The sequence below is a fragment of the Ictalurus furcatus genome, chromosome 10, assembly GCF_023375685.1.
Source record: "Ictalurus furcatus strain D&B chromosome 10, Billie_1.0, whole genome shotgun sequence".
NCBI classification, from domain to species: Eukaryota; Metazoa; Chordata; class Actinopteri; order Siluriformes; family Ictaluridae; genus Ictalurus; species Ictalurus furcatus.
In genome coordinates, this window is record NC_071264.1 from 6,423,385 (window position 1) to 6,440,206 (window position 16,822).

Here is a 16,822-nt window from a genome sequence, read left to right on the forward strand (position 1 = left end):
GCCACACAATATCCAGCTTTTATTATTGAAACGTATTAACCATGCAATTCTTTGTAAACTTTCATGACCTTAGACAATATGCTTCGAATATCTATCATGCATGTTTACTCAGTTGTTCTGTTTATGTGGTATTTGACTGAATGCAAAGCAGTGTTCTGCACTGAATACATACTGCACTAAATAGGCTGCAGATGCCTTTTATTTCATACACTAAATAGTTCATGATGTTATGTTCAAATTAATTTCTCATCCCCACACTCAAGAACATCAATCACACTACACTAGCTCTAAGACAAAGAATTAATCTCTCAAAAGTAATCTGTAAATTGCCTCCTGTGTGGGCTTTAAACAGTTGGCTGAATGTTCGGGTAGTCTTCAGTGGTGGTTATATCTAATACTGATTTAAGCCAGCCTGCCTACATCAATGGATTTTCAAAGTTATGAAACCGTAAGAAGTTTCAGAGAACTGACTTTACACTGAACTTCAGAATTACTTACAGTTGCACCAAAACAGAACCGGGTCAGTTGTATCATCTGAATTGCAGACGGCGCTAAAAATCAGCTTATTTTCTCATGAAAGACATCCTTTCTGCTTCAAGAACATTTGACATTTTGAAAATTAAGCCAGTCGGCAGCATTTTTTCTTTACTGATTCATGTTCAGTAACTGCTTTCTTCTCCTCAGGGTCACAGTAGATCTATCTGTTGATATGTTATCCAGCAGTTCTGACAATATTTGCATCCGGTTTTTTAAACCAGAACACTATAATTCCCACATACCACGCCTAAGCAAAGACAAATCACTATAAATTAAGTTTAATTGAGTTTTTTTTTTGTTAATCATAGAGCAGACATGCTAAGACTCGCAGACATGCTATGAACGTATTGGGGGAAAAAATGCTGCTAAGAATTTGACAATAGATCCAAAATTGTATAGCTTTCAGTCATAATTTGATGACTAACACTGAGACGTGTAAAGTTCCCACCCTTCAGAGGTGACAGAACACATGTCCACACCCTACTTGGCAATTTTGCAAGATTGGATATATGCCCTCGTTTAAGACCAGGTTTGACAGTTGCTATTGATTTATGGATTTATTGTTATGGCGTAGAACAGATGAAAAGGCCTCTAACTGTAAAAACACACTGTACTTTGAATGCGAGTTCCTGTCCTTGAGTAAATAGTGCAGCCACACCTTGTCTAGCCTTCACACAAGCACAGGGACTTTGTTTTAGCCTTGTTAATAGGAAAGTCTCCAAGGTTTCTTAATCTTGGAACAAAATGAACTCAATGTAGAATTATTACTGCTAGCATAGACACTGGTAGATAAATACAGTAATTGTGTAATTAGAGATTTAATTCAGTGACAATAATATTCAGAAAATGAGAATTTAATTCGATATAATTAGGGTCATGCTCTACTGGTAGTGCTCTTTGCACGTACGGTGTGTATTTAAAGATACAGATAATACTGAAATAAGTAATGATGTGTGTGAAAAAGCTTTCTTTTTCTTTCTCTCCCCCTCTCTGCTGCACCCATTGTGGTTCATTGCTTCTATTTTCCATTTCGCTTAAGCACAAGGGCAAAGTGCACCGCTGATAAAGGGAGGGTGAACAAACTCCGGACTTCTTTTTAAAGGCTACACTTTGACTTTCCACTCAGTGTTTTTTTTTTTGTTTTTTTTGACGACATGGTTTCCTGGCAACAGTCTCTGGGCTTTGAAAAAGGGGGCTTTGTAGAGGGAGCTGTTGGAGTGTGTCTTATTTGTCTAGTCGAATGTGTTGTAATGGAGGAACAGTGGACCAGGCTGCACCATACACAGATTTGGCACATGTGAGCAGAATTGTTGATGAACACACTGACTCCACATTCCAATTTTATTTTTATCTGGTGTCTGGGGCATCAAAACCAGAGAGTTTTATCTTGTGCTTTGAAGATTTCATTAATAATGTCTCAACGAGACACAGTTCATTTGTTGGGTTGCTGTCCTGTGTCATTTTATATTGTGTGTGTTATTGTCTATGCACCATGATTAAATGACTGTTTGTTGATTCTTGCAATCTAAAAGAGTCAGACCAGAACAGTAGTAAGTTTGCCAGCAGCTTTATTTTCAGAGACAGGTTTTACTCACACACAACAACACGGAAGTGGATTTATTCTCTATCAGATTTAAACAGTTATTTCCTGGGTTTTATGACCATGACTGACAATTGTTTACTGTCATACCATAAACAGTGACCCACTGAAACTATGTTTTAGCGTGTGTGTGTGTGTGTGTTTCTCAGAAAGCAGTGCTCTTCTTAGCTGCGTATGGTGGTGGTGTGAGTGACCGTGGTGGATCCACCTGAAAAAGAATACATATTTCTGTTTAGAATAATGCATGCGGATTATTTGAATAACCTTGAGAATTCAAATAATATATCTACAGGAAAGGGAAGTGATCATTACCTGTGCCAGGAGTCCTAAGGATAGAAGATAAAAAAAAATAAAAAATATACTTTAGTTAGCTTCATATCACATTATTCAAGGATCAGATACACTGTACCTTATAATGAGCAGTAAAACTGGTCATATTTTGAATGTGTGTGTACATGTAGGTACGTGACCCTACCTGGACTCTTCCTTCTCCAGGAGGCTTCTGTAGGTGGCGATCTCCTGCTCTAGGCGGCTCTTGATATCCAGCAACATGGTGTAGTCGCGGCCCTGCTGCTCAATGCTGGCACGCACCTGGGACAACTCTGACTCTAGCATGTTAATCTGGTTCTGGAAACCTGCGAGCATAGCACTGTAGCGAGCGTCTGTCTCGGCTAGCGTGTTCTCCAGGGCTGCTTTCTGTACGACAGAGAGATCATGGAAAATGTTAGGTGGGAGCACACTGTTTAATAGAGCTTAAGGTTCTTTGACAGTGCACAGAAATCCTGGATGTTTATGCACAGAAAGTGCACTTTCCATTTTTTTTTTTTTTTTTTTTATAAACGTTGCCATCCTCATACCAAAAGGGTTGCCATTAATCTAAGCAAGGTTTTGAAATAACCTCTAACTTTCAGAACTCAAAATCAACACACACATGATAGACTATTTCCAAAGTTCCTTTCTGAAATATTTGGCAGCATTCGCTATGGCAACAGTTACACCAAGGTGCTGCAAGTCCACACCCAAGCGCCAGAAACCGTTAGCAGTTTTGGCTGCTTTTACCACAAAATGTCTCCACATTCCTTACTCCCTGGATCATTCTGTTTCTCTGGGACATGAACACAAGTTATCCTTGGCAGACTTCCCCACCAATGTGTCTGGTTCTAGTCAGCCTCCTCCCATCCATTTCTTCAGCCTCCCTTCTTACCCTCCTTAATACCCTCATCCTCTTATGTAACTTTTTTTTAACATACCCTCTCCCTTAATCCCTCCCCATTTCTTCCTCTTTCAGTTGTTTCCACTCTTTTATCTTTTCTCAGTCTCACCATGCTTAGCTGTGATTGTAGTTCAATTTCCAAGCCCTGCAGGGTTCGCCTCAAGTCTGTGATCTCTGTCTTGGAGGTCTGAATGGTCTCTGTGCTGATGGCAACCTCCTTGTTTAGTGCTGCCGACTTAAAGAGAGGTATACACATATGTTAGAAAGGTAACCTTTTACGCTACAACCAATGATAACAATAATAATGATTATATGCCAATTAATAATAAAAACATCCACGCTCACCTGGTCGTTGAACCAAGCCTCTTGCTCTCTGCGGTGTTTATCTGTGATGGCCTCGTACTGAGCGCGGATCTCATCCAAAACCTTGTTCAGGTCCTGCTGAGGAGCAGCGTCTACCTCCACGTTAACGTTTCCAGACAGCTGAGATCTCATAGATGCCAGATCCTACAAGCATATGCATTACAAAGATGAAGTTGCAAATACTTTGGGGTTAATTCTGCTGTTTTCCTTTGAAAAAGTCCTGAGAGAATACTTGAAGAAAAGTGCAACCAAATATGGAGATTGTTAAGAATGGCATCTTCTCCAGCAGACATATTCTTGGCACTTGGCCCACTCTACAAGAGCATCCATTCCAAGCAGAACCACTGCACTTTCCAAGTCGAGTACTTTAAATGCACTAAAAATGATGACACCTTGCTAGTTTTATACATTCCATAATTATCCAATTCCTTTGAAGTAGTTAATGTGGGCTAGTTTGGTGCAAATGTGGTGAGTCACAGTGGTGATAACATTACTAACCTCCAGATGGTTCTTCTTCAGGTAGGCCAACTCGTCCTGCAGACTTTCAATCTGCATCTCCAGGTCAGCCTTGGTCAGGGTGGTCTGGTCCAGCAGGCGTCGCAAGTTGGCAATGTCAGCCTCCACGGACTGTCGCATTATCAACTCGTGCTCATACCTAATCAGTGGAGACAAAGGATCGATACCAAGTTGGCATTTCTAATCACAGTCGTTATATAATAAAATAAAGTAATAAAATAAAAATAATAGGTGGTGTGTGGGGGGCGTTCTGGCTCACTATGGCTGCCGTCACATCATCCAGGTGGATACTACACACTAGTGGTGGTTGACGAGACCACCGCACCCCCCCCCCCCCCCGGGTATAGAAAGGTGCTATATAAATTTAACTGTAACTAACCAACTAAAGTCACTCTACCATGTACCTTTATAGGCTCATGGTACAATATATATGTTTTTCATAACTTAGGTACACCTACTTTGTCTTGAAGTCATCTGCAGCCAGTTTTGAATTGTCAATCTGCAGGAGGATGTTGGCATTGTTGATGGTGGCATTCTTGATCTGAAATCGGGACAATTATTATTGAACATTATTGACTGAACTTTACAAAGCAGACCTTCAAAAAAATCACTGCAAAAAAATTCACATTTTAGTATTAAGTATTTAAGTTATTACCTTATCCTTCAGGTCATTGATGGTGGCCCAGTAGGCGCTGTAATCTCTCTCAGCAACTGGCCCTTTCTTCTCATAGTACTCACGGATCTTCAGCTCCAGTTTTGCATTGGCAGCTTCCAGGGAGCGGACCTTGTCCAGGTAGGAGGCCAGACGATCATTCAGGTTCTGCATGGTGGCCTTCTCATTCATGTGAACGCTGTCATTGTCAAGGGCAGAGGACAGGTTAAAGCCACCATCTCTAGCAAAGCCCAGACTACCACCATAGCCAGAAGACACAGTCCTTGCGACTCCTGAGGAGATTCGGGTGCTGCCTGAGCCAGCTCCGTAGACACTGAAGGCTTTAGGTGATGAGGACATTGTGCCCACACGGCGCTGGCTGATCACAGAACCTCCGGTGAAGCCTACAGGGCCGCTGGAATAGGAGCTACGCTGGTAGAAACTCATTCTGACTGATGGATGGTTTCAGAGACAAGCTGAAGTTTCAGAGACAAGGAATGGCAGAGAGGAGGAAGCTACCCTGAACTGGAGTCAGCTGGAGTGATCCACTGTATCTAGCTCTGTCCTTTCATATAGCCTGAGCCCTGGGGCGGGTCCTGCATTGTGGGATTGTCCTTGTGTGTGTGTGTGTGTGTGTGTGTGTGTGTGTGCACGCAAAGGAGAGGGAGGGAAAACCACCAACCACCCCTGTGAGGAAACAACTTTGGAATGTGTGTGTCCTTGTCCACGAGAGTTCGGATTACAGAAAATGGAGTATACTGTGAGAACCGACAGGTTTACTCCATTCTAAAGGCAGTAAAAGTTTTGTGAGTGTCGAAATTTTGTATGCTTGCCAGCTTTCCTTCCTTAATACCAGTCTGACCTGGAATACACACAGAGTTTAGTGTGTGTTTAATTGTGTTACCACTAACTCCAGTTCAGATAAGCGCACACTGAAAAACTCCTCGTATCCAAATCATGTTCAAAGTTGTTGTTTTTTTTTGACATTAGATCTTATATCTATGACTATAGGAGTAGAACTATAGTATTTATTATATCACATTGACCTGTTTATGTATGAAACAGTAAATAAATCACATTACTTTGAAGTACTTACATGCACGAGTACTTTTTTTGTCTTTTTTTTTTTTTTTTTACAGCTGATATATTATCACCTGAGTAACAATAGCATCCTACGTTAACAAATCCACTGCTGGAACAAAGTTCCGCCTATTGACTGTAGGATCGTGCATTTTACTCTTTATACCTCATTATCAGCAATTACTCAACTTGTGTTGTACCTGCCTGGCCATGTTATCAAAAACCAGGTTTTAAAAAAAAACAGAGAGGGTACAGAGACAAGCCCTGAAGTAATTTAAAGTCAGTACTGTAATAAAATAATTTGTCATGACACAATCAGTTCATAGTTATAACTTCACAGTTTTATTAGTATCAAGTAGTTTTGAGTGAAACGTTTGGTTTTTTTTTGTTTGTTTCACCCTCTGATGCATATACTATATGTCCAAAAGTATGTGGACACCTGTGTATTGAACATCCCATTTTAAAACCATGGGAATTCATATACAGTATAGTTGTTCCTCCTTTGCTGCAAGAACAGCCTTCACTTGTCTGGGAAGGAAGGTTTTCCACTAGCTTTTGAACAATGGCTGAGGGGATTTGTGCTCATTCAGCCACAAGAGCACCAGAGGTTGTGCACAGATGTCCAGCGTGTTCCAGTTCATCCCAAAGGTGTTCAATGGGGTTCTGTGCAGACCACTTGAGTTCTTCCATATCAGCTTTGTCAAACCATGCACGTAACACCCTTATCATGACAATTTGTCAGCTGGAGACTGTCACATTTTTCAAATCGTAGCACATCGTTTACATATCATACCACATAATTAAAATATCCTAGCACGTATTTCAAATATCAAGTATGCACAATAGAAGTACTGACTGCACTTCCTGTGCAGGTCATAAAAGTGACAGAACAATGTTTTCAACTCTTTGCAATGTTTGTTTTTTGTTTGTTTTTTTAAACCTGCCTGTGTTGTAAAAGACAATCTCTATTTGTGTCTTAAGTTTATTTTTTTTTCCCCCTCTCTCCTTCTATTGTTCACTAGTGAGGTATCTGGCATGATACAGAGTTCCAGATGTGGCCCAGGGAAGGAGGGGGAAGAAAAGGTTGGCTATAGTTCAGAGATGATCTCACATCCCCCCGAATGCTGGTGAGAGACACAAAACCAGTCTTGCTACACACATGCCACCACTCCCAGAAACTGAAACAGAGACAACACTCAGATACAATATAGCAGACGTGCATGCATAAATTTTATGCTTTACTTCTTAGAAAGTTTTCACAGTCTTCATAGTTTCATAGAAACAACACAAGTGTAGTCTTTAGTGTACATTCTGTACTCATATTTGGAATATGAAGTAAATTTACTAGATTTACTAGACACGGAGTACCAACTTTCACACAAGCTGTAATTGTCCCAAACAAAAAAAACTTTATAGTATATTAATGGGCTTGTCCCTAGAACTTCATTGAGTTCTGTTTCTGCCTTTGGCTTTGAGGATTTAGTGTGTTAAGCTAGCTAAGACTCATTAGAGCCATGATTCATTGCATAAACAACACTCCACCCGTGCACTCTGTGCTTTCTCCCCAGTGTAGAGGTGTGCTCGGCTCTGAGAGCCAGCTCTGATAAGAGTTACTCAGGGTTTGACTGTGGTCTCTTTGAAAAGTCTGCTGAAAGAGATCTTTTGCATGCTCTTGGGAACAGGCCTGCACAGGCATGGAAACACGGTTATTATACTGTAGCAGCATTGATTACAATTCGAAGTCATACTGACCACACCCATGAGCCTCAAAGCCTATAAACCTCTACTTTGCCTGGAAATATTTAACTAAATTTACCATTTGCATCATTGTACAAAGATAAAAGGGCATGATTTAAAAAAAATAATAATAATTAAAAAAAACAAACAAAAAAAACCCCAACAACTATAAAGCAGAACTTGATTCTTCAGGCTACAGATTTCCAACAAATAAGAAACTGCTGCTATTGTTCTTAAGTCTTTAAACAATACAAATGCATTCCAAAGTGTGACAGTAATTTTCTTTGGTACAAAATTATCAGTTTGCAAGCACATTATTATGCTTCCTGACTTTTGTGCTTTCCTTTTCACAGAACTCCCAGGGGGTGGCCATATTCAGGCTCACCCTAACTCTATCATTATCCAGACTATATTGATACTGATGTAGTTGTGCATTTTAATGGTCTGTAACATCTCTAACTGGGTATGCTTCATCATTGAGGGCAGTGGTGGCTTAGCGGTTAAGGCTCTGGGTTACTGATAGGAAGATCAGGGGTTCAAGTCCCAGTGCTACCAAGCTGCCATTGTTGGGCCCTTGAGCAAGGCCCTTAACCCTCTCTGCTCCAGGGGTGATGTATCATGGACGACCCCAACATCCTGGCATGCTGGGGTATGCAAAGAAAAGAATCGCACTGTGCTATAATGTATATGTGACCAATGAAGACTCATTATCATTGTTACATTTGCTTGTTCACCTTTGTGCTACCCACATTTACCATATCAAGTTTTCCTTCTGTGCAATTGCCTTCATGGTGCCATAGTAACTAAACAACATGCAACAAACTAAATGACCTCTCTTTTTTTTTGTTTTGCATGAGTTCCATTGTTCATTGCAGGATGTCTGAGATTCCAGTGTGTAAGCCAGTGTCCTAACCTGTATTGAACTGTGGAAGTTGGCATCCAGCCACATATGAGCAGTTTCCCATGTAAGACAGCTGATGACTCTTGATCATGTCATGGTAAGAACACACTCAGGTACGGGTGTGTAGAGCTGGATATGCAATGAATAGTGACATTGTTCCCAGGCTGGCGAGTTTCCCTTTGTGCACCAGCTATACTTTTCCAATATAGCCTGGGTGTTTGGAACCTGTTAAATGCCACGGTGACAAATGTGGAAATTCTACATAGTGCTGCAAGAAGCTTCACTTTTACATTTTACTTTCATGGTGAATTACATTTCCATTCACAGCTATGGACAAACTTTGCTTCTGCACTAAATGCAATTATAGAGTTAGAGTTTTATATGAGTCGACGTTCTTCAAGTGACAAAAACTTCTCAAACATTTCACTATAGTGAGTGTATCGTGTCATGTGCCAAGTTGTCAAGCAACTGGTGACAGAAAAGGGTCTGTGCAAGCGATGATTTATTGCTGAGTTATTGCTACATATCGCACATGCAATTATTTTTCTGTTCAGAAATGCAATGTTTTCGTGCTTTTCTCAATAAAAGTTTTTCCCCCCCAAAAAAAACAAACAAAAAAAAACCAAGTAGCAATGAGATGGTGATGATTTAGACTGAATCACACATGGATTTATCATCCCCCAACCAATGGTGCCATGAGGCTTAGGTAGTCTGAATTCCTGATGGTTAGCTCTTGTTATTGCTTGTCTTTGCCTAAGAAAGACAAGCTTTGCTTAATATACACTCATCATATACACCCATTGTGTCATTTCTTTTCATTGTAAGAAAGTGAGCCAAGTGAGTGGTTTCATGAACACGAAGTGGCTATAAAAATGAACACTGCACTGTGTAATTTGGTAAACACTTGGATTAGTTCATTCATAAACAGTAGTTCAGGCTATGCTCTGGGAAAAATATTAGCTTTCATCTGAGCAAGTTTATTCATAACCAAATAAACATATATTTGTGTTAAAATGTAAAATGTAATCTCATTATTCTAAGTGTATACACATACTAGACTTAACTCCAATACATTTGTATGCAAAAGTTTGACCACCCAGTTGGTTTTGGAAATGAAAACACAACAATGGCAGCAAACTATTTAAATAATAATAATAATAATAATAATAATAATAATAATAATAACATGTTTCTGTTCAGAACTCAGGTCAAGAGTTGTCATTAGGAATAACATTTCCAGAGTCTGACTCTAAATTATATAGATTATCTGACCCTTCAAACCTTGTTCTGACACTTAACAACCATGGGCTCATCTAAACAGCTGACTGAGGATCTGAAAATGAAGCTAATTGATGCCTACAAAACAGAGGAAAAGTTATCAAACCGCTTCCAGCGCACAATTTTCACTGTCCAAAAAGTCACTAAGAAATTGCACTTAAGGAGAACTGTGTAAGTCAAGGCAAAATCTGGAAGAGCAAGAATATTTTCGGTTAGAACTGCTCATATGCTGGCACGAAAGGCAAAGCAAATCCCTCATATGACATGAAGGACTTGGAGGAAAGTTTAGACAACATAGGAGTGGTAGTGCTCCATTCTACTTCACAGAACTGCTTGCACAATATTAATCTGCATGGAAGAGTCATCAGAAGGAAACCTTACCTGCAAACCTCATCACAAAAATCAATGTCTTATATATGCAAAAACAATATCTAGATAACCAGAGGTATTTTTGAAAACAAGTTCTGTGGACTGATAATGTAAAAATGGAACTCCTTGGGCACAATCACCAATGGTACGTTTGGAGAAATAAAAAAAAAATCAGCATTTGATGAAAAGAACACATTCCCAAATATTACGCTTGGGGGTGGATCTACTTAGGGCTTAGGGTTGTGTGGCAGCCTGTGGAACAGAAAACATTGTACAGGTCGATGGAAAATGGACTCCAGATAATATTAAAAGCAGGAATGTGAAACAGCCAATCAAGAAACTAACAGACCAAGACCAAGGCTTCTACAACAGGGCAATGATCCAGTCATCCAATGACAAGTGTCCAAACATTTGTACATGCCACAATTACTATTTTGGGGGTTTTTTTCTATATTTTAAGTTCATCAAATATTAAGTAACTGTAAATTAATATTTGCGGAAGAATGTTATTTTGTAAAATAGTTTGCTGCAGTCAGTGAATATACAGTATGTGGACAGCGAGGTGGTGTAGGGGGTAACATTGCCACCTAACAGCTCCAGGGTCCTCCAGATTCTGTGATTTCCTCCCACCTCCCAAAATCATGCCAGGAGGTGAACTGGCTATGCTAAATTGCCCCTGATTGTGAATGGAATGTGTGTAAGCATGGTGCACTGCGATGGACTGTTGGACTCCTGCCTCACACCCAGTTTTCCTGGGATAGGCTCCGCATGCACCTTGATCCTGACCAGCGGTTACTGAAATATTACTCAACACTCAATAACTTGTTCAAAATTTTCAGTTAAACCTCCCAGTTTATTCTTTGTTGATTTGCAGGTGTGGGAAATCTACAGACAGGCAATTGCTTCATCGTGAAATACAATACATATTATGTATCCTTTGCATCCTCCCACATAAAATGAAAAGTAAGGCTTAATAGTAACTGTTCGGATTGGACCTGGGTGGTGCCTGTTTTTGCTTCCTAATGCCTGAAAGCTGAGCTTTGTGTGATCTACACCCATCATCCTGTCTCATCTTTCACATTTTTTATTGTAAAGAAAGACTATAAGCTGAGTTAGTGGCTTTATAAAGACTACCTGTGAACAAGAGGACAAAAAAAAAGAAGAGAACAAACGAATTTTTGTGTTCCATGATTAAACCAAACTAAACCGAGCTGTGGAGTAAAAAATATATGGCACTGTTATTGAGTCAATGTGTGCCTGGTGAACTTGGCTTAATATTTACTTTGCATATACTCCATTCCAAATATTAGTTCTAACAACTTTTGTCTCTTACCTAAAGGGTGATACACCTTGATAAACAACTATTGAGTATATGTATGTCAAGAATCTTTCATATTTACCATAAACAAATGACCAAAAGTGGACAGCAATAAACTACATGCACTCTTGTTACAGAACTTGAGTATATACCTCGCTGTACTGCAACTTTTTTTTTGTAAATAAAAAAACTTCTATACATTTACTTTCGATCCCTATTACAGAGTAAAAATAAGTACAAAAAAATAATAATAATAAAAATAAAAATAAAAGTACGTGCAAAATAAAACTAGCTGCCGAAAGTCTTCAAACACCAAATGAACTCCAAGTCAACTGCGGCAATGTTCTGAGACATTGCAGACAGATAAATATCCCTGGTCCAATTTATCAAGTTGTCATCAGTTATAACCGCTTCAGTAAAAACAGCATGATAATGATCTGCAAATTATATGAGCCAAAACCCAGAGATAGTGGCATTTCACAACTCAACATCCAACCTGTGGAAACATGTAAAAGTAAGCCATAAGCTAGATGAGTGAACGAGACTAGCTAGGCGCATCTTTTCATGTTTTATAGTATAGTATAGTAGTTTTATAGTATAGTATAAATGTCAGTCCAATTGGTAGTGATTGCCTGTTGTTTTAAATATATCTGAGTGCTGCTACAGCCTACAGGTAATGCTCAGGATAATGAGTAAAGAGACTCTTTGCTAGATAGCTAACTATGTAGCTAGAAACATGTATGAATTAACATGAGCCAGAGTAGAACAGAATAGAAAACAGATTATTCAGATTAGTGGTGTCAATTATAAACAAACAAAGTTTGCAATTTGTTAATTAGTCACTCAAATAGTTTCTCGTCAGATGACTTGTTTACTATTACTTGTGCTATTTTCTTGATGACTACTTACTTAGCAAGTAGTATGTACTCTTTTGTACTCTTTCCACCAGTGCATATCTCTATAGCATGCAACACTCCTTTTCTGTTGTTGCAAGTATTAGTATTAGAGACCTTGAGGGGGACTCACTTGGCTCACTTTTGGATCAAGATGGTTAGAGGAAAATATCTAGTTGACTTTTAAAGAGTTCATTATTAGGGTATGAACGGCTGAAGTTTCATTCACAGACAGACCGGTCAACTGTTTGTGATTTAATAGGAACTGTGACTAAACTGACATCTTCATTTAGAGCTATGGGAAAGCTATGGGCCATGATGACCATGATGTTCATGTATTAGTGTGATATGTAAGGAAACACAGACGAGCAACTGTTCATCAAGTCAAGTGAAGGACCATGTTAATGCACAATGTGATTTGATCAGACCAGTCTGTCCACAACGTCATAAAGAGTGATGTTATAGTAGGCTAGCAGAACATAAATCCCTTATTTCGAAGACAAAGGCACATTTGAGAATTCAGAAGTGCAAAGACCATACGCACTGGTCTGCAGATGTGGAAAATAAAATGAGTCACCCTTCAGCATATTCTTGAGAAATGGGTGGCTGCATGTGTGGTGTAACACAGCGAGAATGGTACAGGAAGAATGCATGACCCCTACAGTGAGGATGTAGAGTGGCTCTGGTGTGTTTCACAAGTGTGCGACGAATACAGAAGAGCTAATATTGTTAACCAACAGCATACAGTCACACAGCCTAGCAGCAGTTTTAGATGTACATTTGTTCAACTGTATTCGAGGTAATATCATTAACAGGTTTTTCCAGCCCAACTCCATCTAAAGCACACACAAAAAACTTGAAATTAACCCCCCAAAAAATAGGCATTGCAAAAAAGAAGTCTTTTCTTCATTTTTTCTCAGCTTTCGCCTGGGAAACAAGAATTTTGCACGTATTTTTGATGTTCAGATATTAAGCACTCAACAATCCCCCTTCCACTTGAGTATTTCAGAAACTGCTGATCTCCTGGGATTTTCACACACGGCAATCTCTAGAGTTTACACTGTGAGAGGAGGGTCTGAAACACATTGTTGTTGAGAGAGATCACAGGAAAATGAGCAGACTGGTCTGAACTGACAGGAAGTCTATAGTAACTCAAATCGGCACTCTTTACAACTGTGGTGAGTGGAAACGCATCTCCGAATGCACAACATGTCAAACCTTGAGGTGGATGGACTACAACATCAGTAGACCACGTCAGATTCCACAGCTTTAAAATATTTGTCATATTATCTATATATATATATTATTTACAGGAAGAGATGCACACAGATTAACCGTTAATACAATATAGTCCGAGTCTAGTCCACAATGACGCAGCTGTCACGTAATGGAGGCTGAGACGGAAGCAAATGCAGGTATGGCGGTTTACTTAAACAAAGTCCAAAGGATTAGGCAGAAATCAAGGTACAAGACTGGCTAGGGCAGTGGTGGTCAATCTTATCCAGAAAGTGCTGGTGTGGGTGCAGGTTTTCAATCCACCCAAGCAGAAGACACACCTGAGTCTATTGAAAGCCGAGATCAACTGATTAAACAGGTGGAATCAGGTGTGCCTCCTGCTTGGTTGGAAAGAAAACCTGCACCCACACCGGACCTTTCCGAATAAGGTTGCCCATCCCTGGGCTAGGGTCAAACGATCAGGCAAACAGGCAAAACTAGGCAGGGTAGAAGAGCGAGGTCAACAGAGTAAACAAAGGTCAATGATCAGAAAAGCAAACACGATAAAAGGCTTGGACATACAACAGAGACTAGGCAACTGAATGTAATACTTCACAAAGTCCTTGTGTAGAACCAGTCTCTTATACGTGAGGCTGTGAGAGCTGTGAATAGGATGCAGGTGTGCATGATTAGAGTGAATGTGAGTGTTCTGGGAATTGCGGTCCATGGCGGCCATGTTTGTAGGCCGCTGTGCAGGATGAGAAATGTAGTCACTGGTTTGCTGTGATATGACAGCAGTGCCACTGGTGCCAATCTATCATATCAGACAAATTAAAAATGGATCGGCATCAGCTAAGTGGTTGTGTGTAATGCAAACTAAAAAAGAAGATAAACTATCACAGCACATAGCCACCGTTCGCAATGTACCCGCAATCGCAAGTTAGTTTTCTTCAGATTTAGAAAATAATTTTGAGGATTTCATTAACGGCTTTGCATGCACAAAGTCAAGAAATATGACGTTCTGCTAAACGTAAGGCTTATTTACCAATATACCTTGGCGCTGTTGTAGATCTGATATTTGTGGAGCTAGTTGCTCAGTGAGTGAAGCTTGTAGTGTCAGTGTCAGTGTATGTTTTGCTGCTATGTAGGTTTTGCTGTTTGTGTTACGCTGCTGTGCGTCTCTATGGTGCTGATTTCAGCTGTTGATATGGTTACTTCCTAATACAGGCCAGTTATGATGGAAATAATGATACTTAGCCTGACATGTTGCATTGGCATGTGAGTTGCAGTCAGATTTGAGTATCAGTAAGGGCTAGAACGGTTTTGTAGGCCCATGTCTATCTATAGTGTCAGGTTTTTTGTTTGGGTCTTACATTTTCATGTAGTATGTGTGGTGAGCATGTACTTTAGCTATAAGTTAATGTAAATCTATGGTCTTTATAGGCATAGGCATGTCGCTTTTTTACGTGTAAAGTGGGATGAGGGGGACACCCTAGGGCCCCACACTGTGTTAATCCCGCCCTGATCATGAGCACAGACTCACCCAAACTGGACAGTTAAAGACTGGAAAAAGATAATGGTTTTTGCACCATTCTATGTAAACTCTAGAGACTGTTGTGTGTGAAAATCCCAGGTCAGATCAGCAGTTTATGAAATACTCAAGCCAGCCCATGTGGTATCAACATCAATGCCACGATCAAAGACACACAGATCCCTTTAACTTCATTCTGATGTTTGATGTGAGCATTAACTGAAGCTCTTGACCTGTATCTGCGTGATTTTTCATATTGCGCTGCTGCCACATGATTGGCTGATTAGATAACGGCATAAATGTGCTGGTGTACAAGTGGTCCTAATAAAGTGGCTAGCGAGTATACTGTAAATTGTGAGGCTCAATATCACCTGCCCCTATGGACAAGATAATATTTTCTGACATTATGGATAAATATGACCATAAATGTTCAATATAGGTCAGATGTAGTAAGATGATCATGCAGATTCCTCTAATTAGGTAATGGCCATGGAAAGTTAAAAACAGTATTGCAATGCTGGACCATGTTATTCATTGTTCGAGTTTCCTGACTAAAACAAGCCCTCATAGTTTTCTGATATAACACCTGAAGTCAAGAGGACAGAGTAGAGGTTTGTTTACACAGCATAACCTAGTGGCAAAACAAAACAGACACAACTACTCCACCCATAGCAACACACCCACTGCACTGATCAAGCACACCTTTCATTAGTCTACAGTATACAGGCTGTGAGTGATTACAGGAATAACAAGCCACTCATACTGTTAGAGGAGTGTGAAGGCTTTAGGCTAGTGATTTCAAGCTGTTTATTTTTTTTTTTAGAAACGATACCAGACCCGTGTAAATCAACTTTGTGAAATCTGCCCTATATGTTAGGATTGCTCTTTGGGTTTGCTGCTAATGAAGGCCTTGGAGAGAAGAGTACAGGTTTCAGAAACTAGAAACCTGCACAGCTGACTAGACTAGCCATGGATCCTCTTAGGCCCCTAGCAGGTGCCTGGGCATACCCTAATCCTCCTGTGGCTCATGTCTTAAACAGTGCCTCCCTCCATTAAAGGATCCTCTAGAGACCATTTATGAGGGGCGGGGGCTGCCGGTGGGACGCATCACAGCCAAAATTGTTCAATGGGCATTAATAACATCATAACATGTGGGTCCTGATGAAAATGTTGTCAGTTTACAAACTTCAGTTTCAGAACAAGGTTACACAAGCCTGTGGTTTTGGACGTCTGCAATCTAGCGGAACAGGAAACGCTCCGGGCCATATGATTCCAGATTGACCTTGTGGTTAAACCTGGGTTTTCTGCCTAAGGTCCTTCTTATGCCGAGTACATGCTCTGCATGCTATTTAGACTAGACTAGACTATTTGTTGGTACCTCGAATAGTGAAAGCTACAGCAGGGGGGAGAACTTTCTCTTACAAATCCCCGCAGTTATGGAACAGCCTTCCGATTAGTGTTCGGGACTCAGACACAGTCTCAGTGTTTAAGTCCAGGCTGAAAACGTATTTGTTTACTCAAGCTTAACATGAATAAACTTTCTTTTATGCAAAGTACACAGTCCTATCCATCACGGGATAGTAAGCATACCTAATAATCTCTCCCTCTCTTTACCTCCC

General features: G+C 40.1%; 1 protein-coding gene and 1 long non-coding RNA gene across 2 annotated transcripts; one reads left to right on the plus strand and one right to left on the minus strand.

Annotated features, from left to right (window-relative positions):
* Positions 1-2,088: 2,088 nt before the first annotated feature.
* On the minus strand, positions 2,089-5,428 carry LOC128614270 (keratin, type I cytoskeletal 19). The gene is made up of 8 exons (XM_053635666.1): positions 4,885-5,428; positions 4,688-4,770; positions 4,212-4,368; positions 3,696-3,857; positions 3,460-3,585; positions 2,613-2,833; positions 2,450-2,463; positions 2,089-2,345 (listed from the first exon to the last, which is right to left on the minus strand). Exons 1-8 carry the CDS (start codon positions 5,326-5,328, stop codon positions 2,302-2,304), a joined length of 1,251 nt encoding a protein of 416 aa, XP_053491641.1. The 5' UTR covers positions 5,329-5,428; the 3' UTR covers positions 2,089-2,301.
* Positions 5,406-8,782, plus strand: LOC128614272 (uncharacterized). Its single transcript, XR_008387022.1, has 3 exons — positions 5,406-5,687; positions 6,984-7,088; positions 8,052-8,782. It is a non-coding gene; the product is annotated as an uncharacterized LOC128614272 (long non-coding RNA).
* Positions 8,783-16,822: the final 8,040 nt, after the last annotated feature.

Coding starts and splice junctions, on each gene's coding strand:
- LOC128614270 (XM_053635666.1), bottom strand. CDS start 5,328: ATGAGTTTCTACCAGCGTAGCTCCTATTCCAGCGGCCCTGTAGGCTTC. Junction 3,586..3,695: donor AGGCTTGGTTCAACGACCAG/GTGAGCGTGGAT, acceptor CCTCTCTTTAAG/TCGGCAGCACTAAACAAGGA. Junction 2,834..3,459: donor TACAATCACAGCTAAGCATG/GTGAGACTGAGA, acceptor TCTGTCGTACAG/AAAGCAGCCCTGGAGAACAC.